The sequence below is a fragment of the Zootoca vivipara genome, chromosome 4 (assembly GCF_965207765.1).
Source record: "Zootoca vivipara chromosome 4, rZooViv2.hap1.1, whole genome shotgun sequence".
Classification (NCBI taxonomy): domain Eukaryota; kingdom Metazoa; phylum Chordata; class Lepidosauria; order Squamata; family Lacertidae; genus Zootoca; species Zootoca vivipara.
Genome location: NC_142587.1, coordinates 26,835,279 through 26,858,153, shown reverse-complemented (window position 1 = coordinate 26,858,153; position 22,875 = coordinate 26,835,279). Strand labels below are relative to the sequence as shown.

Genomic DNA, 22,875 nt, shown 5'->3' with positions numbered 1-22,875 from the left:
CCGAGGTTCCACTGTATCAGATAATATTCCAGGAGAAAATTCAGAGAACTTTTTCAAATGTGGACACAATTTTCAGATTGTCCTTGTGTTTAATGGTTACAAAGAGTTTAATGGTTACAAACTCTTCCTGTGTTTAACGGTTACAAACTGTACCGGTGAAAGATCATTTTTCTAGACTAAAAGGGATAAAGAATGTTCTACGGTCAACAATGTCCCAAGATCGATTGTCTTTATCTCTAAGCATTAACTGATAAGTTCACATCCAAAAGAGCTCAAAAAAAACTGTTCTGACTTTGTATACAGTGCAATGTAATAAGATAGCTATGATTGTCCTATGAATGTTCTCTGTGAAGATCTTCATTAATTCTTTTGTAGTTGTATTAAAGGTTATAAATTTACAAACAATCTTTTTATCAATGCTAACATTTCATCAATGTCATACTTTCACTGAGAAGATAAAAAATAGAATGAGGCTTTGTTTCTTGTGATCAGGTGCTATTAAGTCTGGGCCTCCCAAAGTCTTCTAGCTCAGGGCTTCCATTTGCTTTAATCCAGACCTGCTCCCAGGGTATGTGGCGCCGGGTGTGCCTTTCCTCAACATTGAGCAAAAAAACCGACAAGGATATCAAACATTATCTTTCTTTTATATTCACGCATTTCCATTCTGTTTAAACTAGGGATTAACGTATTATCTTGATGGTTGCATAACCAAGCATTGGATTTCCTCTTGAAGGTTCCAGGTAGAGAGAGGCGAACTGGCAGGTAAAGAGGAATGGTTATGTGCAAAAGCAAAATCTGTTGCACCCACAGCACTTACTGGCATTTCATTAGCACAAGTCCTATTTAACTCAATGGAGCTTCATGCATATTTTTCTCTCTCTTCTTTACCCCAGTTCCTTCCCTAATACCTTGAATATCTGATTAATTGCATTCTCCATTAGTTAATCTTTACACTGTGTGAACACTTTATTTGAGCACAGTATTTCGGTTGTCCAGATTAAGAGTTAGGTAAGCAGTATACAAGAGGGTCAATGCAAAATGCTGCAGGTCAATATTCACTGAAAATCTCAACAACTTTCTGAACGGAAGGCTCTTAGAGGAATTCTTATACTGAAATGAGATCCTTTTGCTCAAAATGTTTGTGTGTGTGGAGTTTCTAAGGGTGCATCCTCACAACGGTTTATTGAAGCATGCTGCCACTCATGGATGCAGTAACCCACAGAATTGGTATTTTCTGCCCAATCATAACCACTTTAACTCAGTAAGTTTTGACACATTCAGTGGGACTTACAGTGCAATCCAGCCAAACATAATAATTTTTAAATGGCATTAATTTCAGAGGAAAAATTCTGCACGTGCTTAAATCTCCCTTGCTGAAATCAACCCAACATTAAGGCTGCAGTCTTGATCTCCCTTATTAGTTAGTTCAGACCGTTTAACTTAGTGGGATGTCCGAATAAATATTGCATAGAATTTTGCTGCACAGTGATTGATTTTTGCTGCATCATGCTCTAACCGCCTGATAAGCAGATTTAGGGTTGCCGTTTTTTTAGTTAAGAGCACATAAGTTTAAGAACAGTATGTATATGTTTAAAGTGGGAGTGTAAGTTAATTTGAAATGAGCAAGAATTCAATTTGAAACGAAATAGTGGCAAGAAATGGAGAGGAGTCTGAAGTCACCATTTGTGGGAAATATTTCCATCTGGGGCATTAACCCATGAAGATAAGGTGAAGAGCAAAGTTCAAAAAGCTACAGCACATGACACCTCTGTTGCTATTGGCTCTTTCTGAAACACCTTCTTCTCCACCTCCTGTTCCACCTCCTTTTATTTCCCCATTCACAAGAGAAATTTAAGTTCTATCCAAATCCTCACACTACTCCTGTGTCCCTGTTAGGTGGTAAGAGTACTGTACTCCATCCCACAGTTGTGCCACCAACAGGCAGTTTCCAAGGACGTGGATTTTTCTTGTAGCTCCAAGGTTCAGAACAATACCTCGCTTTGAGAAAAAGACTACATCCCCTTTACAGGGCCAAGACATCCAGCTGAGGGGAAAGTGTACAAGGTATTTAAGAGAAACTCCCAATCCCCCTTCCAATTTGTGTTGTGAGTATCTGGCTGTGGCAGAGATGAGGGCCCATAACGTAGTGTCAGAGCATAAGTCTTGTGTGCAGAATGTTTGCTAGGTTCAATATTTGGCATCTCCAGTTAAAGGGATTAAATAGTAGATGATGGGAGAGGTGATGGAGGGATGCTGCCAGTCAGATCAGGAAATGCTGGGTTCAATGGACCAATAGTTTGGTGTAAGGCAGTTTCATATTGTATTTATGTTGTTTCTACCTATGAGTGGAATTCATTTTCATCATACTATTTCTGTTGCTCCATCAGCACAAGCATTTCTGCTGGAACAATCCACCTCTCCTCCCCTTGTGTGTTGCTCTGGAGGTTCTTCCAGCCCCCCAGAGTGAATAAGAGGGATGTGTTGGGAGGTTAAAGGCCCCATTGCACTAATAGGAGGCATTGGGTTTACTTCCCCTACCACACTGGTTTCAATGAATCCAGCCCAATGCCTCTGAGTTCTATGGAGAAACACGCAAAGTTCTATACCCAACACTATCAGAAATGTCCTGGTCTATTTGATTGGAAAATTAGAAGCGTGGGTGGTGCTTTGAGGCCCAGTGTATGGCTTGAACTTATGTAGTTGGTGTGGTCTTGGGCAATTTACTTGAGCCTCAGCATTATTCTGCAAAACTGACGTTATACTGCAGTAGCAGGTGCAGGTGCAAAGGAGTAACTTGGGGGATAAGATCCCACTGCTGCCTTGTACTCAGTTTGTGGTCTTGGGAAAGTCCCATATGTCTCCACATTAACCAGCCAAATGACTAAAGCAAAGCACAAAGGCCTGACCCTGGGCTTTGTCTCCAGCATCTGGTACTCAGCAATATGTTGCCTCAGAGCATGGAACCCATTTAATATCATGGAGGACAGGTGGGGCTTTGAGGCACAGAATGGCAAGGAGCAAGCAGGAGGAGCTTTGAAGGAGTGGAGCTACAGACAGGAGTGGCTAAATAAGGAAGGAAGGAAGGAAGGAAGGAAGGAAGGAAGGTACATAGCTGTCAAGTTTTCCCTTTTCTCACGAGGAAGCCTATTCAGCATAAGGGAATTTCCCTTAAAAAAAAAGGGAGAACTTGATAGCTATGGGAAGGAATGGTAGGAGGGGCTTAAGTGAGGAACTTGTAGTAGCAACACTTCTTGGCGGTGTTAGCTGCCACTTCAGCTGGTTCTTGGCCCAGGTCCCAGGTATAAAGTAATATTCTTCTTTAAAGGAGAGCAAAGCAATCGCTGAAGTGCACCTTCTCCATGCCCTTGGAAAAGATGAAAGAACTGAAGCTGGACTGGGATGTGAAACGATTTGAAGTTGGTGAGGTGGATGGGATTCCTATGACAAAGGAGATCTGTGACACGTGGCATAAAATCTGGGCTTTCCAAGCCAAGCCTGATGACCTCCTCATAGCAACCTATGCAAAGGCAGGTGAGTATGCAAGCAGGAAACATAAGGAGGCCTAATTAGGCATCTTTGACTTACCAGGCACATAAAGTGACCCAAGACTTGCAGTAGTTTCCGCTAGATCTTTGCATCGATTGGATGCAACACACCAGAAAATTATCCCATAAACATTTTCAAGGAGTTCAGAACCTCCTGGCGAATTGTTCCCATTGTACCATATTTTAAAATCTCTGTTAATGCATTTGTGACTCATGGATTTGCAAACAGGACCTATTGTTTATAATGAATGTGGATGTTGCCTGCTTTCAGTAGATGGTAGTATGATTCATAGTGATACGCCTTGTGATTGCTTGTCACTGAAAGCACATAATGTTGTTGGACCAAAAAAAGGGTTTCAAAAGATAACATTAATGACCCAGACAAATTCAGGCTGAACATGAAAGAGTTGAGGATCTGTAAGCCAATGCATAATGTGGAAGCTTTCAAACTTTATAGCCTATGTACTATTTTTGCAAATGCATGTTTCAAATCCCAACAAAAATCTTCCTTTGCTTCTTTTCCTTCCTCTACCCCATAATCTCTCCCATACAACCTTTTCAACTTTAAAAGGGGGGCTTTGGGCTGCTATTATAAATACAAGTGCGAAATGTGTGGCCTGTCTCTCATGAAGGATATGTGTACATGGACAGTATACACAGGAAAACAGCCAGAACCAATGGCCACTACAAACAGCAGGCATGTGAAGAAGGTCACACCGTCCTGGTGGTAGGTGATAAGGTTCATAAGGCTTTTCTTGTATTATAGGGTGGGGGACATAGCTTTAAAATTAACATATATTCCTTATGCATTCTGCACTCTCAGTTGACAAGTGTACCCCCCCCCCATTTATATTTATCTAAAAGCAACATTTGTTGTTATTTGCTTGACAAAGGTCTGTATAGTTAAAGCTATGGTTTTCCCAGTAGTGATGTATGGAAGTGAGCGCTGGACCATAAAGAAGGCTGATCGCCAAAGAACTGATGCTTTTGAATTATGGTGCTGGAGGAGACTCTTGAGAGTTCCATGGACTGCAAGAAGATCAAACCTATCCATCCTGAAGGACAGATCCTGAAGCTGAGGAGTCAATACTTTGGCCAGCTCATGAGAAGAGAAGACTCCCTGGAAAATACCCTGATGTTGGGAAAGATTGAGGGCACAAGGAGAAGGGGATGACAGAGGACGAGATGGTTGGACAGTGTTCTCGAAGCTAACATGAATTTGACCAAACTGTGGGAGGCAGTGGATGACAGGAGTGCCTGGCATGCTCTGGTCCATGGGGTCACAAAGAGTTGGACACAACTAAATGACTAAACAACAACAACAATCAGCATTGAGCTAGCCAAACCATCCGTTGCTTTTAGATGGGAGATGTGTATAATGTGGACTCGAATATTTTCTGGCTCCAGTCCATGAAAAATTATGAACTCATAAATCTTGTGCCAAAAGGCAAAACTCTTCTTTTGTTTCCGTATATTACCAGGTACAACATGGACACAGGAGATTGTAGACATGATCCAATGTGATGGCGACATTGAGAAATGCAAGCGTGCTTCCACTTACGATCGGCAACCTTTTATTGAATGGGTGCTGCACAAGACTTTGCCCACTGGTAAGCGCCAGATCTGCAGGTCAACTTGTATATAATTATCAGATAAAATATTGCTAAGAAATTCAAAAAAATATCCATATTAAGAAAATGGAGTGGCTAACATGATCCAGGATTATTTGCTGGAATGTCATATTTCATTCTGAAAGAGGCAAAGCGAGTGTCAGAAAAGGACTGTTAGGAAGTCAATGCTTATTTTATTTTCTTGTCACTCGTTTTAACTGCCAAAAGCAGAAAATTGCTCCATCTTCTCCTTCCCAAAGCCGTACTGTTGTTGTTTTTTTGCTTTGAAAAAATTATCAAGAAACAAAATCACCTAAAATATATCATGAAATAGAATAAAGATATGAATGAAAAGAGAAAAATAGAAAAGCAGTGAACAAATTGTCCTAAGAGGAGGGTCAAATTAGCCATGAGGTCATCAGTGGCTCGGATGACGCTGAATGTTCCAGACAACATTCTGAGACTAGATGAAGATATGAGATCATTTTTTTCAACGCCCCTGAAGGCAAAGCCCAAAGGACACTGAAAGGAGATAAACATTTATGTTTTCCACTAGGCTAAGATCTAGCAACACATTAGCATTGCATGTGGGTCTTGGAAAGTCTGGTCTGTAGCCCTACAAAATGGTATTGGATGGATAAAGTTAAAGAATACTGTAGAATAACAATGGCTTGTTTCTCAGCCTTGGATAAAGCTGAAGCCATGCCCTCACCAAGAACACTGAAAACTCATCTTCCTGTACAACTGGTGCCTCCGTCATTTTGGGAACAAAACTGTAAGGTAATGGGTTGGGCACGAAGCTTGGCAAGCATGCCCTGGAGTTGGTTTCCTTTGAATGAAGTCACTGGACACTGATGGTGTTTCTGTAAAATCAGAATTTATTTACAGATACTGTATATACAGATGCTAAGCATAAGAGGGGGGCACATCATTAACACTCCAACATAAAGTGGTACCTCGGGTTACAAACGCTTCAGGTTACAAACTCCACTAACCTAGAAATAGTACCTCAGGTTAAGAACTTTGCTTCAGGATGAGAACAGAAATCGTGTTCCGGCGGCGCGGTGGCAGCAGGGGGCCCCATTAGCTAAAGTGGTGCTTCAGGTTAAGAACAGTTTCAGGTTAAGAACAGACCTCCGGAACGAATTAAGTTCTTAACCAGAGGTACCACTGTATCCTACTTCTCTATTAGGTTTCCTGATATGGCTCCCCAATGCAGGTCAGGTCTCTGTGTCCCTTTCAGTCTCAGTGCTATTGTCCTCTTTTTCTTTCTTTTTCTTTCTCTCATACCCTCCAACATTTCTCCAAGGAATATAGGGATGCCCTATTCAATAACAGCAACAATAACAACAATAAATGTTATTATTTATACCTGCGTATCTGACTGGGTTGCCCCAGCCATTCTGGGCAGCTTTAAACATATACAAAACATAATTAAGCATTTAAAAAAAGAAACTTGCCTATACAGGACTGCCTTCAGATGTCTTCTAAAGGTTGTATAGTTACTTATCTCCTTGGCTCGGGAGTTGCATAACTTCATACCCTCTGATGAAAATAGGGATGTCCTAAGGAAAAGTAGGACATTCCAGGACCAAATGAGAAATTGGGATGGCTTCTGTAAATCCAGAACTGTCCTTGGAAAATAAGGACACTTGGAGGCAATATAGAGGAACATGAGTCAGATACCACTAAAATGATCTAGTTCATGTTTAAGAACATAAGAAGAGTTATGTTGGCTCAAACCAAAGACCTATCTGGTCTAGCATCCTCTTCTCACAGTGGCCAACCAGATGCTTATAGAAGCTCAAGAACAGGATATAAGAACAATAGTCCTCTCCTGCTGTTGTTCCCCAGAGACTAGTATTCAGAGACATACAGCTTCTAATATGGGATACCATCCTGACTAGTAGCCATTGATAGCCTAAACCTCCATGAATTTGTCTAGACCCCTCTTAAAGTTCTCAAAGTTGGCGGCCATCACTGCATCTGGTGGGAGCAACTGTTGTGAAGAGGCAATTTCTTCTGCCTGTCCTCCTGAGTCTTCCAAAATCGAACGTCACCGGACGGTCCTGTGTTCTAGTATTATGAAAGTGCACTTGCGCTTTCTCCACAGGCGAATAATGGTATCTTCTCACTTCTATACCCACCGCAGGTCATCTACGTGGCAAGAAATGCCAAAGACAATCTAGTTTCTTATTATCACTTCCACAGAATGAATCAAATGATGCCTGAGCCAGGAACATGGGAGGAATTTTTTCAGAAATACATAGATGGAAAAGGTGAACGGAATGCTTTGCGCCAAGTTTTCTACATTATTTTTTTTTAAGAACTCAATCATTTATCTTTGTATTTTAAATTCAAGTAGCAAACTGATAATGGGAAGTTAAAAACTTTTTGCCAAACACCGCATGTGGCTCCTTTCTAGTTAGAAGGGGACAAACAAACTCAAGCTTCGTTCAGACAAGGTGCAGCTGCTGCAGCATATAAGGCCAGCTTCTGATCTGGGAATAAAAGCGCAATCTGTTTTAGATGGGATTGATTTATGAGCCAAGGGAGGAAGCTGGGATGAGTGGAGCAGAAGGTATCCTGTTTAGGAAATCTCCTGCCTGTTCCTCATTCCATAAGGGAATGTGCCCCTTGCTCCATTTTGCTACAGTCTTGATGTTGAGGCAATTATCTTTTTTATTTAGGAAAAAGTTGCCAAGCTTGAGCACGTTAAATGTTCTGAGTTTGGGTGTGATTTGACAGTTGTTCCATCATAACAAACTCTGATCATAGAGTTATCCAGCTTAGTCCCCTGAATTGGTGTTGTCTAACCACGACCTGGGAATAAATTAACTGTTTTTGCGTTTGTTTGTTTGTTTTTTAAAATGTATTTCCTGTCATTGTAGTCATGGAACTGTTTGGCCCCAGTGAATTTTCTTCTGCCGTGAACAAGCTGACCTATATTTTGTAAATCCGTAACATCTCCTTGTTTAAGTTTATAGTCTCTTTAGTCTGTGATATGAAATTTTTCCTTAAGACGCTTAATTCATTTTTTATCCCTTAGTGCTCTGGGGTTCCTGGTATGATCATGTAAAAGGCTGGTGGGAGGCGAAAAATAAGAACCGGATTCTTTACCTCTTCTATGAAGATATAAAAGAAGTGAGTGTTTATTTTTAGGCTTCAGACCACAAGCGAGTTAACACTAGACTACAGGGATTGAAACCTAAAATTGATTTAGTATAGTAAACATGTGCAGGATTGCATTGTTGATTAACAATTGTTTTATTTTCCTATTCCTGGTTAATTCCTGGATTTAATTCCCTCCCTTTCCACAGAATCCAAGGTGTGAAATTCAGAAGATCCTGCACTTCCTGGAGAAGGACTTGGAAAAGGAGGTTCTAGATAAGATAATCCATTATACACAATTTGAAGTCATGAAAGATAATCCCATGGCAAACTACACCTTTTTGCCTCAAGAGATACTGGACCATTCAATCTCCCCATTCATGAGAAAAGGTGCTATGGGGGGGGTCATTGTTTTTCTACAGGGGTGCCGCTCAGGGAGCAGAAGGCCTCTATCTCCTGCACTATGGTCCTGGTCTCCTGCTTTTCCCCCTCCTTTTGAAAAACCTTTTTTTTTAAAGCTTGGCTGGGTGCAATTCAGTGGGAGTCCAATCACAGGCCAGCTTTATCTGTTCTCTAGTGGTGTGTTGATCTGTGCTTGCTGGATATTGTGTGTACAGGCAACCCTCTTTTTGCAGGGGGGGTTCTGTTCCAGACCCTAGCACACATCAGCAGAGCATGCGTAAGCCCGTTCCGCCATGCTCCAACCTGTTCTGCCCCTTTTAATTACGTCTTTATGACGTTTGGGGGATACTTTCAGGTTTGGCGCCGTACGCATGTGCTCAATCGCCCATCATTTGGATGCCCCTAAATTGAGAGTTTCCTGTGATGATGGTATTGAATGGGGACAGAAGACTTGTAAGCACATGCAATAGTAGCTGGTTGGTGTGGGGAGGCAGAACTGCACATGAGAGAGAGGAGCTGTATTAGATGTCTGACAAGACTTGCTTTAGTTTTAATATGTACATAAGCAGCAGTTCTCTCCAAGCATATGAAGGTGTGTGTTGGGGACTGTGCCCCGAGTTTTTTTAAAGGCCTAGTAATACTCCTGTTTTCCAGGATTAAACCATTTTTCCTATGTGCTAATGGTAGTTTGTTCCCAATAGTTGTGGGGTTCTTTTGCTAGTATCTTCCAAATTTGTGACCTTTGAACAGTAGAATTAACTTTTTTAAGTGAAACTGAATTTTCTTTGTCTTTTGTTTTCTCTGCTCTAGGAACTGTTGGGGACTGGAAGAACCATTTTACTGTGGCACAAAATGAGAAATTTGATGCAGAGTATAAGAAGAACATGGCAGGAACTTCTCTGACTTTCCGCATGGAACTTTAAGCAGGAACAGTGTAAACTCTATTATCCTATTAGTATGTTACATTATTTAAAAGCACAACCTTATAGAATACACATTTGCCTGAGAGCAAGCCCGATTAAACTCAGTATGGCTTAGTTCTGAGAAGACATGCATAGGATTGCACTGCAAAAGTCTTAACCCATCACACTTTCTTGTACAAATCCTTTTATACTTGCTGGTCTTCATTATCTTCTTCAGTATAAAGTATACTGTAGCAATCATTTCAACCTAAAATGTGAATTGAAGATGGAGCTATGTTGATTGACAAAAGGGGCTTCTGCTTGCCTAGTGGCAGTTTCCCCACCCCCCACTCTCTGTCTCTAACACTGAATTTGGGAAGTAAATTTTGTGTGTGTGTGTGTGTGTGTGTGTGTGTGAAGCAGAAGTTTGGAAAGGTTTGTCCTTGGAGTGAAAAGAGGATCCTTTCATCCCTTCATTCTTTTTCATATTCAAAGTGATTTCTTGTGCCAATTCCTAGGCTTCCCAACTGGGTTATTTTAGGAGAGAGCAGGTGGGGGACTGTCCTGGAAGCAGAATGAAAAAGAATGCTGGAATGGGATCGAGAGTTTCCCAATCCAGCATCTTCTTCTCTTCTGCCTCTGAGGCAGCCCCACCTCTCCCATTTCTCCTTGAAATGATCCATCCATCCATTCTCCACTCCACTCCACTTCAAATGAAATAAATATATCCTCATGTCCAGTACAGTATTCACTCCTGTCTCCCTTGGTCAGTTTTTGTCCTCTCCTCCTCAGACTTGCTCAGGAAGAACAAAAGGCCATACAGGAGTTGCTCTTTGTGGCAGAGGTGGCAGAACATGCTCTGTCTGCTCATCTCGTGCCACATGCACATGCACACTCAACCCACTCTCCTCTTGAGCCCAATCCAGTTGTTTCCCTTTCTCTGCACTCCCAACACTGAACCTTGGAGGTGGAGGTTAAATAGAAGAGGTGGGGAGGTAGGGGAAAACACCTACCACGTCCACCAGTGTCTACACAAACAGTTGCCAAGACAGGTGTGGGAGAGGGGAGCTTGACAGGCACATTTGCAGGACATTGTGGGAACCAGGACCTTTGCAGGCACCATGTCGGCAAAGCTCGGGTAGGCAGTGCTGAGCTAGAGTAGCCTACCCCAAAGGTGTGATGAGGTGTGAGGCAGCATCCTGCATTCCTGCCACAAGGCACCAGGTTCTATCATCTTCAAAAATCAATACATGGAAGAGAAAATATGCTTAGGATGTGAGCAAGCATTAATATTATACTGTGGGACAAAGCTCCTTGTGACACTTAGAGATGCGCTTTGACCCTTCTGTGGTCCCATTATAAGCTTTTGAATCTACTGTGCTATTCACTTTACGTGGGCTCTATTTTTGTTGTTAAGGCGATCATTGTTCCACCTTGTAATCCACTGTGTGATGCAACAGCTCATTGTTTTATTTTTCACCCGCTTTTACCCAAAGAGCAAGCACGGCCACTGCAAAAGTCTCTCTAACTACATGTGAACGAACTGCGGGAAAGGCTCCAGGAGGCGAAATATGCATTTCCCCCCCATTTATTTATTTGTTTTGTTTTGCAGCACAGGAAAATCTTTATTAAAAACTAATAAATAAAAAGTGTGTGTTCGCGGTCTGATCCATTCCAAGAATCAAAAGGACTTTGAAATAAGCAAATATAAGCAACTGAAGATGCTGGTGGGAGATTTATTTATTCTTTAAAAAAACTGTACAGCCAAGTCTTTCAGGGATGGCGTTGATCTCGCCTTTCCGGCCGCCCTCCTCCTCTTCCCCCCTGCTATTATTTCCTCTGCACTGTCATGATGAAAGATAAAAAGAACTCGTGGGGTAAGGGGGCGTGGCTTGAGAGGAGGCAGGCGAGAGGCGGAGGGAGGGAAGAGAGCCAGGCCGGGCCGGTTGCCACGGCGACCCAAGCAGAGAAGGGGAGCCGTCACTCTGGTCAAGCACCTCCTCGTTTCGCTGGCGTCAGAAGCGCGCGCGCTGGGAGAGCCGGTGACGAAGGCGGAAGTGCTGCCAACTGAGGCGCTGAGGGAGCAAACGAGCCTGCTTACCCTCCGCCGCAATGGAGGTAAAACGGGGAGGGGGAGAGGAACTTGGGCGGGGGGGGGGGGAGGGAGACGGAGGACGTGGGCTCTGAGCTTCCCCCTCCTCACCCCTCATTCATAGAGGGGCCTCCGCCTCCGCCACTTGTGGGTTCTCCCCGTTTCCCAAGTGGAGGGTTAGCCCGGGGATAAGGCTAACTCGGGGTTTGTGGTGTGGGCTGCCTGGTTTGGCTTCGTCTCCTGCTTTTGCCAGGAGCGTGGAATCTCATAGAGCCGTAGAGTTGGAAGGGACACCCGAGGGTCATCTAGTCCAACCCTCCTCAACTAGATCTCAGCTAGATCATGCATGATAGGTGGGCATCTTCCCCAAACCATCCCCGTTCAGACAAGTGTCTCCCTCCCTCAACACAGGAGTTGCACAAATAATAATACAGTAATAATAATAAATAAATTATTTATTTATTTATATCCCACCATCTGGCTGGGTTTCCCCAGCCACTCTGGGCAACTCCCAACAGAATATTAAGAACACGATAAAACATCAAACATTAAAAAACTTCCTTAAACAGGGCTGCCTTCAGATGTCTTCTAAAAGTCAGATAGCTTACTTCCTTGACATCTGATGGGAGGGCATTCCACACTACCGAGAAGGCCCTCTGCCTGATTTCCTGTAACCTCACTTCTCGTAGTGAGGGAACCGCCAGAAGGTCCTCGGAAAAGGTAACAATATTGGTCAGATGCTAGGACTGGAATCCTGCGAATTCCAGGAATAAGTTCCACTGAACTGTGCGGGGCTTACCTCTAAGCACACCTGAGTAGAATCGCACCTCTTAATCAGGTTGGACCCCCCCAAAAAAATGTGGTACCGTATATGTAATGTAAGGCCTTCGTATTGGCCTCTGCTGCTTTGCTTTTAAAGCAGCAGCCTGATATACGCAGAAGTTAAATCGGTCAAGGTGTTACTGGTATGGAACAGCGTCTCAGAGAGTGCAAGTAGAGGACCTTGGTTTAGGGTGTGGTGGTTTTTTAAAATTACATTGAACCTTAGCTGATTTTAGGTAAATGTAAAGAATCTCTTAGCAACGAACAAACACACTCCTATAGATCCACAGTATGGAGAAAAGATTACCGAGGAGATTTGTATGAAGCACAGTGAACACCATAAAGCACTGTATGGATGCTGAGTGCAATTCCAATCACTTTACGTCTTTGGTAGGAACATTTATTTGGTAAGCCTCAGTGTGCCAGACTGCTGTTAAAAGACACAGAATGAGGGCTGAAAAGAGATGGCAGCCGTAAACCAGTGTTGGAAACAGAGATGAAAGCTTGGAGCTAAATGGAACCTTGTCTAGGTGCGTTTTTTTATAACAAGAATACAAAGCTGGAAATGAATGAACTGCAGCTGAAATATGTTCATTTTCCACATAGTCTAGTCCAGGCATCCCCAAACTTCGGCCCTCCAGATGTTTTGGACTACAATTCCCATCTTCCCCGACTACTTTTACTGTTAACTAGGGATCATGGGAGTTGTAGGCCAAAACATCTGGAGGGCCACAGTTTGGGGATGCCTGGTCTAGTCCAGTGTTTCTCAACCAGTGTGCTTCCAGATGTTTTGGGACTACAACTCCCATCATCCCTAGCTAGCAAGACCAGTGGTCAGGAATGATGGGAGTTGTAGTCCCAAAACATCTGGAGGCACACTGGTTGAGAAACACTGGTCTAGTCCTTCCCCTGCCCACCCCCCCTAATATTCTTAAGAGGGTCTCTTTTCCAGTCTTCAGAGAGTAGTTGGAAGTGGGGAGGCAGAAAAAGGTCATCCTTTCCTTCCACTCTGTAGTTTTAATCTGAAATCTTAGGCTCAGAAACTGCTTGCGCCAATGAAATTCCCTGTCGCAAAATGTGCCTAGAACAATGGGAGTTTTGAACATTGCCCTAAACCAGGCGTGTCCAAAGCCCGTTTCGTGAGCCTAATCTGGCCCTCCGGTCGATTTAAGCCGGCCCCTGAGTAAGTTTTATTTCCTGGGCAAAATTCCCCCCAAAGCACCACAACTTCAGTCCTAAAAACTTTGGTCGGCCCTCATGTATGTTCACTTCATCAAATCCGGCCCTCTTTGAAAAAGGTTTGGGCACCCCTGCAACATCTGCTGGCACTATGAATTCAGCATTCGAACACTGGAATGAAACAGGGTGGATAAACTACATCTTATTTTAGCAAAGTTAGCTTTGTAATTGTAGTGACTAGGCCTTGGAAACATTTTTATTCTTCGCGTTGTTGTGAAGTATTAGAAAATATGAATGCCATGTTTATATACTGAATGGTTAGCATAAACACACAACTATCTGTGCATTCCAAAGATTAGAAATAAAAAGTATCTCTTTGTGCATGCAAAAATGGATGTTTGTATGTTTTGGAAACAACAATGGTGCTGATTACAAGGTAACAAGATCAGCTGGCGATGAAAATGGTTTAAAACTAGTAGAAGGTTGAGAAGGTGATTAAAGAAGAAGAATGAAGTGGTAACATCAGGAATATAATTGACATATGCTTGCAACGAGAGCGGGAAACCAAATTATTTTTTGAAAAAATGTGTTAAATTTAAATAATTTGGATGGATTTGTTAAAATTTGAAAACTAATAAAAATTAATATTTAAAAAAGAAATAGAAAGTACCCCTTTAGATTAAGTTGCAAACTACAGTGCTACCTCTAGTTACGGACTCGATCCGTTCTGGGGTGCCGTTCACACCCCGAAAAGTCCGCAGCTAGAGCGCCACTTCTGCACGCGGCGCAATAGAGCGCTTCTGCGCACGCACGAGGTGTGCAGAGTGCTTTTGCGCATGCACTTCCGGGTTTGCCGCATTTGTATCCTGAAAAAACGCAACCGGAGACTTGACGTAACAAGAGGTATGACTATATTCTACACATTTTTCTAATAATCCCAAGCTGTTTGACGTGAACATGAAGCCCTGTGTTGTCATCTGGCAATTTAGGGTGGTGTTCCATTAACATACTTTTGACACCCACCCAACTCGCCTCCTTTTCATTTGATCCAGGTGAGGCAGAATACCATACTCCCTGAAGAGACACCTGTCATCTAGCCAATAGCTTATCAGGTCCCAGAAAACTACTAAACACTTAGAAAGGAGTAAGCTGCACTGAAGACTTAATTCTTAATGTATTAAGTTATTGAATTGCTCTTTATGCAATTCTGTGTGTGCTAACCTGGGATTGTGCAGTAGTGGTCTTTTTATTTGCCTTTGCTGTTGACTCTGCTATTTTTTTAATAGTCATTGTATCTGCTTTAATAGTGTTATTGCTTTAAATGGTCTCTTTATTGCTGTAAGCTTTGAATACACTTCGGGGTAGAATGGTAGTGTAGGGTTGGAGAAAGAAATAATAAAATAGTCTGCACACACCAGGCTTTTATCTGTAATTTTGTATGTTTCAGCTGCAAGATAGTGGTCAAGAAATGGCAGCTTCGCCTTCCACATCCACAACAGGCAAGTCAAAGGTAAGGTTTCCTTACAAATATAATTTGTTTCAGTAGTAATAGATGGACAAAAGGAGGTCTGTCTGTAGGTGACATTAAAAAATGCTGCATTTTCAAATGTAAGAATTGGCTCTGCTTTATTTGCAGAAAGTGAAGTCATTGCAGCCATTAAAAAGTAATCTTTGTATGCAGCAAAGGTTTATTTGGCAAGTGCAGCTGGCAGCTATTACAGGAAACAAATACCTTCGAATATTTGGCTTTCATTTTCTTATTGCTCATTCATGTAACAAACCTTGTTAAAGGTTGTGCTTTCTGTAGTGTTCAGCAATTTAGTCTATAGTAACTCCTGAGCTTCATCTGTTTGGCAAGCCTAATATTTTGGTGTATCTGAAGAGGTTCAGCCATTTTTTATTTGGCATCCCTCCAATATGTTTATATGTAGACTCCTTTTGAAATTACTTCAGATAAACTGAAAATGTGTTTGGAAATCATTGTTCTGCCATAATTCAGGTTGCGTTTTCCTAACCTTGAGCCTATGAGAGGCGGCATAGCCCCTTGGCTAAACTGGACTGTTTCTTTGCTTAGCAAATCAGTGCAGGTGGTGCTATTCTCACTGCTTTTCAAGCTGTAAAGAGCCAGAATAGTAATTTGAGATACCATCTTTACAGAATAACATAGCAAGTGCACAGTTACTGTGGTACTGTAGGCTGTGTTACCTAGTGTTTTTCAGGGCTGAGTGCCTAAGTCTCTCTTACTGCTACTATTCTGAAAGGGTTGTCCCACTTTGTAGGTCTGGTGGAGACAAATACATTCAGCCCCTGCTAATGTTGAATCAAACATTTGCAGTATGCTTTGCAAACTGCAGCTTATTTCTCCAGCGTTCTTTGTGAAGCTTCTTCTGGTGGAATGAAATAGGGAAAGCATTAAAAGTTAGCTTGACGTTCTGAAGTTCAATACCCTTAACTGCTATTTAGAACATTATTTATTAATTTTGCAGCTGGATACTTTACCCAGAGAAGATCTTATCAAATTTGCCAAGAAGCAAATGATGCATGTACAGAAAGTGAAATCCCGATGTTCAGGTACCTCCCTACTGATGTTGGTTTTCATTTATTTTAAAACAGCATGGCAGACTGCATGTAGCATCTAGTCTAAAAAAGGCCCACCAGTACAATTAGCTGCAACAAATCAGAGTCATGAGACAAAAAAAAAAAGCTTTCAGAAATCCTGGGGAAATGGCGTGAATATCTGCCAGGCTTGGATCTGCTCCTGCTGATGTTAGGCGTAATAACGACCATGAATAAACCAAATTAGCTGTATAGAATAAACTTTGGGGTTGCAGAAGAGTAGAATAATACATGAAATGAATGAATTATCCTTATTCAGAGAAAACACTGTTTCCCCTTAGAATTGGAGAAAGAGATTGAAGAAATGAAAACAAAACCTGCTGCTGGAGGAACTGATGATATTATTCAGGTGGGAATGCATAACTTAACAAACAATCCTGAGGCTGGTAGGGTGGCAGAACTGTTGCAGCTTCCCAAGCCCTGCCAGCTCACACCGGTTTGAGTGGAATATGGGGGCAGTTTATTCTAACTTTTCACTTAGCCAGCTCCAGGCTGATCTAACTGGGGAGGAGGCTGAGGACCAGAGCCATTGGGGAATCTGCAGTGCTTTCGATCCTGAAAATGCAACACTTTCTTGGGGCTTTCCATTTGCTACCACTGGCAGGAGGATCCCCAGCAGTAGCTTTCTGGATGTCTGGGTTAGCCAAGGCAGAGGCTCCATTGGCAGCAGAGAGACAACTACACACAGTTCTTAATGCCCCCAGCTATCAACACAGACGGTGGTAGGATTGTACTCTTAACGCATCATATATTGTGCAAGGGCTTTTCATTCCCAATAAATACATGTTTTGGTTAAAAGGAAGTAAGTTCTGCCTGTGTCATACCACTGAGACTCCTTTTCTCAGTTGTCTGGCAGGTCATTTACCTATGAGTTAAAGTGCAGGGCATTGTGTTTTATTGAAAATTATCTTTCTTTGGACTTCCTCCTAATGTGGGCTGCTTCTTATCTCATGAGATTTGAAGATCATTTGCTACAAGTGTTCCTCAAACTATAATTGCCTGTTGCCGCATTTACTGGTCACCTTAATGAGAGTGAGCAACTGAAAGCTTGGTCTGATCGTAAGCTTAACTATGGTTTAGCATTACATTCATAAGCCTTGGACTTGTGCATTCCCATCTCCCCTGACCCACACCAGAGGAAGTTGGAAGCTTTTGATTCCATTCCATTACCCACAGTTTAGTGCAATGCTTGAAACTAAACTCAAGCTGGCTTATTTCAGTAAACTACTGTTATGATAAATCACAGTTTAGGGTTTGGACATAACACTAAACTGTAATTAGCTGAAAATGACAGTGACAACTTTTAAGTCTTCTCGTGGTTACACCTGAGAAGAGGGGGAAATGGCAAATCTGATGTTTAGCCTGGAGAAGAGAAGGTTAAGGGGTGATATGATAGCCATGTTCAAATATATGAAAGGATGTCATATGGAGGAGGGAGAAAGATTGTTTTCTGCTGCTCCAGAGAAGCGGACACGGAGCAATGGATTCAAACTTCAAGAAAGAAGATTCCACCTAAACATTAGGAAGAACTTCCTGACAGTAAGAGCTGTTCGGCAGTGGAATTTGCTACCAAGGAGTGTGGTGGAGTCTCCTTCTTTGGAGGTCTTTAAGCAGAGGCTTGACAGGCATATGTCAAGAATGCTTTGATGGTGTTTCCTGCTTGGCAGGGGGTTGGACTGGATGGCCCTTGTGGTCTCTTCCAACTCTATGATTCTATGATTCTATGACTGTAAACATTAAGCACAGCCAAGAAGTAATAACATGATTGTTACAATAATCTCATCCCCATGTCTGTTCCCCTCTGGATCAGTGCAGTAAATTCATTAGTTAAACTTCAGATAAAGAAAATTTCAGAGCATAGTTAGGTTAGCCATGTTGTGTATTCTGATAAGGATGTGTTTTCAAACAATGCTGTTTTTAGATTTTACCAGACTTATTAGTAGCCCCAGAACTGCCCCAAACAGAACCATGAGCATATCCCTGGTCAGGTTCGGATTGATTTAACAATGCTTTCTGTTTAAGGATGACTTTCAATACAAAGAAATTATATCAGAGTTAACTTTAGAGTGAATATCTCTGTGTGGTTTTAAATGTAAATGGAGCCTGAGGATCAAGCCCATGATTCTGACGCATGACCAGACTCTGGGTTTGGTGCTGAAGTGGGTTAATAACTCAGCCCATTGAGTGCAGCTGAAGAACTCTCAGTCTCCATTGATTCTGGGGCACAGGAAACAAATGTCAATGAAAAAAATGAGACCTTTCAGCATCTTAAAAAAATACAATTCCTCTTGTGTTTTTGTTTATAGTGAAGTGGGTTCTTCCTTCTTGTTCTGTCCTTCTTAAAATTAGGCCCTCACAGAGCGGCTGGATGTTGTTCTTCTGGAAAAAGCTGAAATCCAGCAGCAGTGTCTAGCTCTGAAAAAAGAAAATGGGAAAAGGCAACAAGAAGCAGAGGTACTCCCTCAATGCAGTAAAATATGTTTTCTAATTCTAGCTTATTTAATATATTTCTGTCAAAGAGAGCCTTTCCTATCTTTGAATCCCTTTTGTTTCTATTCCAAGTTTACAAGTGTCATGCATTGCCCCTTTCCTTGATCCTAAAACAGGGAGGCACAGAAGATATGAGTGTATTCTCTGGGGAAGAGAGATTCAATAGGCGGGGGGTATCTAATGTGGTGCCCTCCAGATGCTGCGGGACTACTGTACAATTCCCATCAGCCCCAGCCATCACAACCAGTGGCCAGGGATGATAAAGTTGAAGTCCAGCAGCAACCAGAGAGCATAACATTAGCTATCTGTGGGCCAATGGTTCTGTTGCAGTAAGGCTTAATGCCCCCAGCCATCTCTCAACCTTTTATTGGAAACATAAACATCCTTTTAAAAAAACAAAACAAACCAGAGCTCTTGCCAGTGCCTAGACATGTGAGGTGTCACAAAAGTTATTCCCAGCAGACGGAGTATTAAGATATTGCCAAAACATTGAACAATTGAAACACTTCTCATTTATCTGGCCTCTCAAGTTTCCCGTTTTAGAAATCTCTCAGAAGATATCTTGCCACCAAGAACAAAATGTAGTTTGAATTCTTTTCTTCTGTAAAATGTGTTCTGCTGCTTTTTCTGGTATGTATGTCAGTTAAGAGATGGCAACTACCATTGGGTAGAAGGCACACAGTTACTTAAGCTGGAAGTTGCATGCTCAGTTTTGTGAATGGAATAAAATGGAGAGCAATAAAGTAGATTAAATATATATTATTTAAGCAGACTGAGAGTAAATCTTGTGCATCCTTTGAAATTCTATTTTGTAATAGGTCATATTTATATTTTGCTTTTAATTGAATAAATACGTTTTCAGCTCGGATGGGAAGGCAGATGTTGATGAAGTAACGCCAGTTGTGCAGATCTCCTACACATGTTTTTGTGTATGCCTTTATTCCTAAATTGTTCCCTCTGTCAGATGGGGTTGGGGAGTGAGGATGGATATTGGGTGGGTTTCGGTTTGATTTTGATATTTTAAGTGGTGTAAATTGAGTATACACTTAAAAATGATTAAAATATGCATATATGACACTCCTTTGAATATTTTATCAATAGGCTGCTCTCGCTAAGGAAGAAGAATTGCAGAAGAAGTTTGCACAGTTGAACACTGACTACCTGAAAGAAATCGAAGGTCTTAAGAATGAAACCATAGCAACACAGTCCAAATATGATGAAACTATGGCCACGTTGCAAAAGGAACTGCTTGCAGAAAGGAGCAAACAAGAGCAGCTCACAGAACAGCTTGATTGTCAGAGTAATAACCACAAAGAAATTAAAAGGCTACAGGAAGAGGTCCATCAAACTAAGGCTGCCTGTGAGGAACAAATATTGAATCTGAAGAAACAGTTGGATGCTTCCATTGAGGGTAAGGAGGAGGAAACTGCCAAACTGCAAGAGGTCATTGAAAGCAATTCTCAGTGTTACCAAAGGGAAATGGATAGATTAGATGAAGAACTAGAGAAACAGAGGACTACTCACCAAAAGGAAGTGTCTGAGTTGACATGTCAGCTTGAAGCCGCTGTCAGAGCACGTGAAGAGGAGCAAAATAAAGTGGATCAGCTAAAGCAGAACTTAATAGAGCAATACAGGTTAAAAGAGAAGGACATGCAGGATGAATTGCGTGCTTGTAAGGAGAAATATGAGCGTGAACTGGAATACATAAGGCAAACTCTAACGAAAGATGTAGACAGCCTAGAAACTGGAGATGTACAGTTGGAAACGGAAATGGCAGAAAAGACCAGACATTTAGAAAATGCTTTAAAAGAACTGGAATCTCAACACAGCATATTACAAGATGAGTTAACCTACATGAACAATGTTAAGATGAAACTGGAAGTGGAAATCCAGCACGCACAGGATGAATTCTTCCACGAGAAAGAAGATTTGGAGTTCAAAATTAACGAACTGCAGCTTGCCAAAGAGGATCACTGTGGCGTAGTTGAAAAACTAAAATCGGAGTTGAAGGCAGTAACAGAACAACACAGGAAGACTGTAAAAGAAAATAGTCTAGAAACTGAAGAACTGTTAGAAAAGCATAAAAGGGAAATTTGTGAGCTTAAACAATCAGTATCATTAAGTTTAGAGAGAGAAAACCAGTCATTGGCTCTTGAGATAGTGGATCTTAAAGAACAATGTCAGAAGCACCTACAGGAGAAAGAAGATGCAATTGCTAGTTATGAGAGCTTGCGTGAAACGATGGAAACCTTTCAAACTGAATTGGGGGAATCTGCTGGGAAGATAAGCAGAGAATTTGCATCCATGAAGCAGCAGCAGGCTTCAGATGTTGATGAACTACAGAAAAAGCTTAGAGCTGCTTTCAGTGAAAAGGATGTTCTCCTTGAGACCGTAAATGAGCTCCGGGAACATACCGAACAGCTCTCCTTCAAACTCGAGGAGCTGGAAGAACTAAGGCATAAAATAGGCACTCTCCAGGAAGAGAAGGAGAAACTTCTTGCTTCTCTTCATCAAAGAGAGGCTGCAATGAAAGAACTGGAAGAGGAGAAGAGTGAGCTTTCATCACAGAATGATAGTATCCTTGACAAACTGAAATGCTCTGCTGAGACGATAGAAAGCCTCCAGGGAAAATGCAAAGAGGAGAAAGCAGTGGCTGTGGAGCATCAGCAGCGGGTTGAGGCTCTTAGCCTTTGCAACAGTGAATTGGAGCAACAGGTAGAGGAGTTGATGGCGAAACTGAAAGTGGAAAAAGAAGAGAACCAACTAAAGCTGGGGGAATTGGAACAGCAGGTTGAAGCTCTTCAGCAAGATAAAGTGCACCTCTCATCTGAAGTAGCGAGTCTACATGATGAAAATAGCAAGCTCAAGGAAGACAGGGACCAAGCAGGGAAAGAGCTGGAAAGCATTGCATCTGAAAAGCGGGGCTGGATTGTGTCTCAAGAGAAAGCAGATAATTTAGAAACGAAATTGCAAACAGTCTGTGAAGAGAAAGACCATTTGACTAAGGTACATGAGGAGGAAAAGGCTTTCAGATCGCTTGTCGTGAGTCAGCTCTGTAGCCTCCTTGAGCAGATGGGCTCCAGAAACCCAGAAGAAAACGAAGGAGAAGATGTAGCTGGTCTGCTGCAAGCGGCAAATGAATTATTTGCAAAAATGAAGCAAGAGATACAAAGTCTGAACTCACAAAAGGATGAAAACCTGCTTCTACAGGAGGAGATGCAGAGGCTGCAGGAAGAAAATGCAGCTCGTTGCATGGAACTCAGATCTCTTTTGGATGACTATGAAAATGAAAAACTCTTGTTAAGAGACGAGTTGGAAGGGGCTGTTTCTGAAAAAGAAGCCCTGCATCTAGATATCCAGGAGCTGAAACACGCCAGTGAAAAACTCCGGAATGAGAACCAAGATATTTTAGTTTGCATGGAAGATCTATCTGAAAAGCATGCGCTCTGTGAAAGCAAAATAAAAGATCAAGAAGAGGAGCGGAAAAAATTAAGCTTAATCCTTGAGGAAAAAGAGACGGAATTGAGAAACGTGCAGGCTGAGCTTTCTTTGCTGAAGGTTAGGGTTTTATTATTGAATTGCTCTCATTTATCCCCCCCCCAAGCCTCTTGAGAACAGAATTTGGGAAAGTAGTGGGAATTGTGAAATTCTTTGGGTACAATCTTTTGTTCTTACATGCAAAAGAAATACCGCAAAACTTGAACTCTTCATATCTCTTGTGAGGCTGGTGAGGGTGATTTCATACTTTGCGTGATAGACTTGTCTACTGCCTGTCTTAACAGTGTTGTGGTACATGCAGTAAACACAACTCTTGCGTGAAAGTGTGCTTCCTCCTTTCATCCCCAAATAAGCATTTATAGATTTGGAACCTGGGTTACGGGTTGGATTTGTGTTCTGAGGATTAATTATCCCTGAGTTCACAATAACTCATTAAAACCATTCTTTTACAGTGGTTGTTAATTTGGTCTTGTTTGAGTGCCACTAAAATGCATTTTAAGATAGTGTTAAGTAGTCAAGGGTGAAACTTCTAGGTTCTTTATTGTGTCCCCCCAAAATTCTGGAAAATGAAAGTGAGCTAGGGTCTTCCAAGACTTTTAGTATTCTTC

At 41.9% G+C, this 22,875-nt stretch overlaps 2 protein-coding genes across 2 annotated transcripts in view; both read left to right on the top strand.

The window, feature by feature from the left end:
• The first annotated feature begins 1,930 nt into the window (after positions 1-1,930).
• SULT1C4 (sulfotransferase family 1C member 4) lies at positions 1,931-11,200 on the top strand. The gene is made up of 8 exons (XM_035114840.3): positions 1,931-2,064; positions 3,326-3,531; positions 5,027-5,155; positions 5,838-5,935; positions 7,308-7,434; positions 8,205-8,299; positions 8,476-8,656; positions 9,479-11,200. The coding sequence occupies exons 2-8, from the start codon at positions 3,360-3,362 to the stop codon at positions 9,589-9,591; spliced, it is 915 nt and encodes a 304-aa protein (XP_034970731.3). The 5' UTR covers positions 1,931-2,064; positions 3,326-3,359; the 3' UTR covers positions 9,592-11,200.
• Positions 11,201-11,602: 402 nt separating this feature from the next.
• GCC2 (GRIP and coiled-coil domain containing 2) overlaps positions 11,603-22,875 on the top strand; it is a 32,839-nt gene continuing 21,566 nt past the window's right edge. Inside the window, exons 1-6 of the mRNA XM_035114839.3 lie at positions 11,603-11,688; positions 15,111-15,173; positions 16,150-16,234; positions 16,561-16,628; positions 18,629-18,733; positions 19,871-22,327. Of these exons, the coding sequence (XP_034970730.3) occupies positions 11,683-11,688; positions 15,111-15,173; positions 16,150-16,234; positions 16,561-16,628; positions 18,629-18,733; positions 19,871-22,327 (2,784 nt within the window). The 5' untranslated portion in view covers positions 11,603-11,682. The remainder of the gene's footprint in view (positions 11,689-15,110; positions 15,174-16,149; positions 16,235-16,560; positions 16,629-18,628; positions 18,734-19,870; positions 22,328-22,875) is intronic.

Excerpts from the sequence above, each read along its gene's own strand:
- SULT1C4 (XM_035114840.3), top strand. The coding sequence starts at position 3,360 with ATGCCCTTGGAAAAGATGAAAGAACTGAAGCTGGACTGGGATGTGAAA. Across the intron at positions 5,156-5,837 it reads GCACAAGACTTTGCCCACTG|CCTTGGATAAAGCTGAAGCC; the intron begins GTAAGCGCCAGA and ends CTTGTTTCTCAG. Across the intron at positions 8,657-9,478 it reads CTCCCCATTCATGAGAAAAG|GAACTGTTGGGGACTGGAAG; the intron begins GTGCTATGGGGG and ends TCTCTGCTCTAG.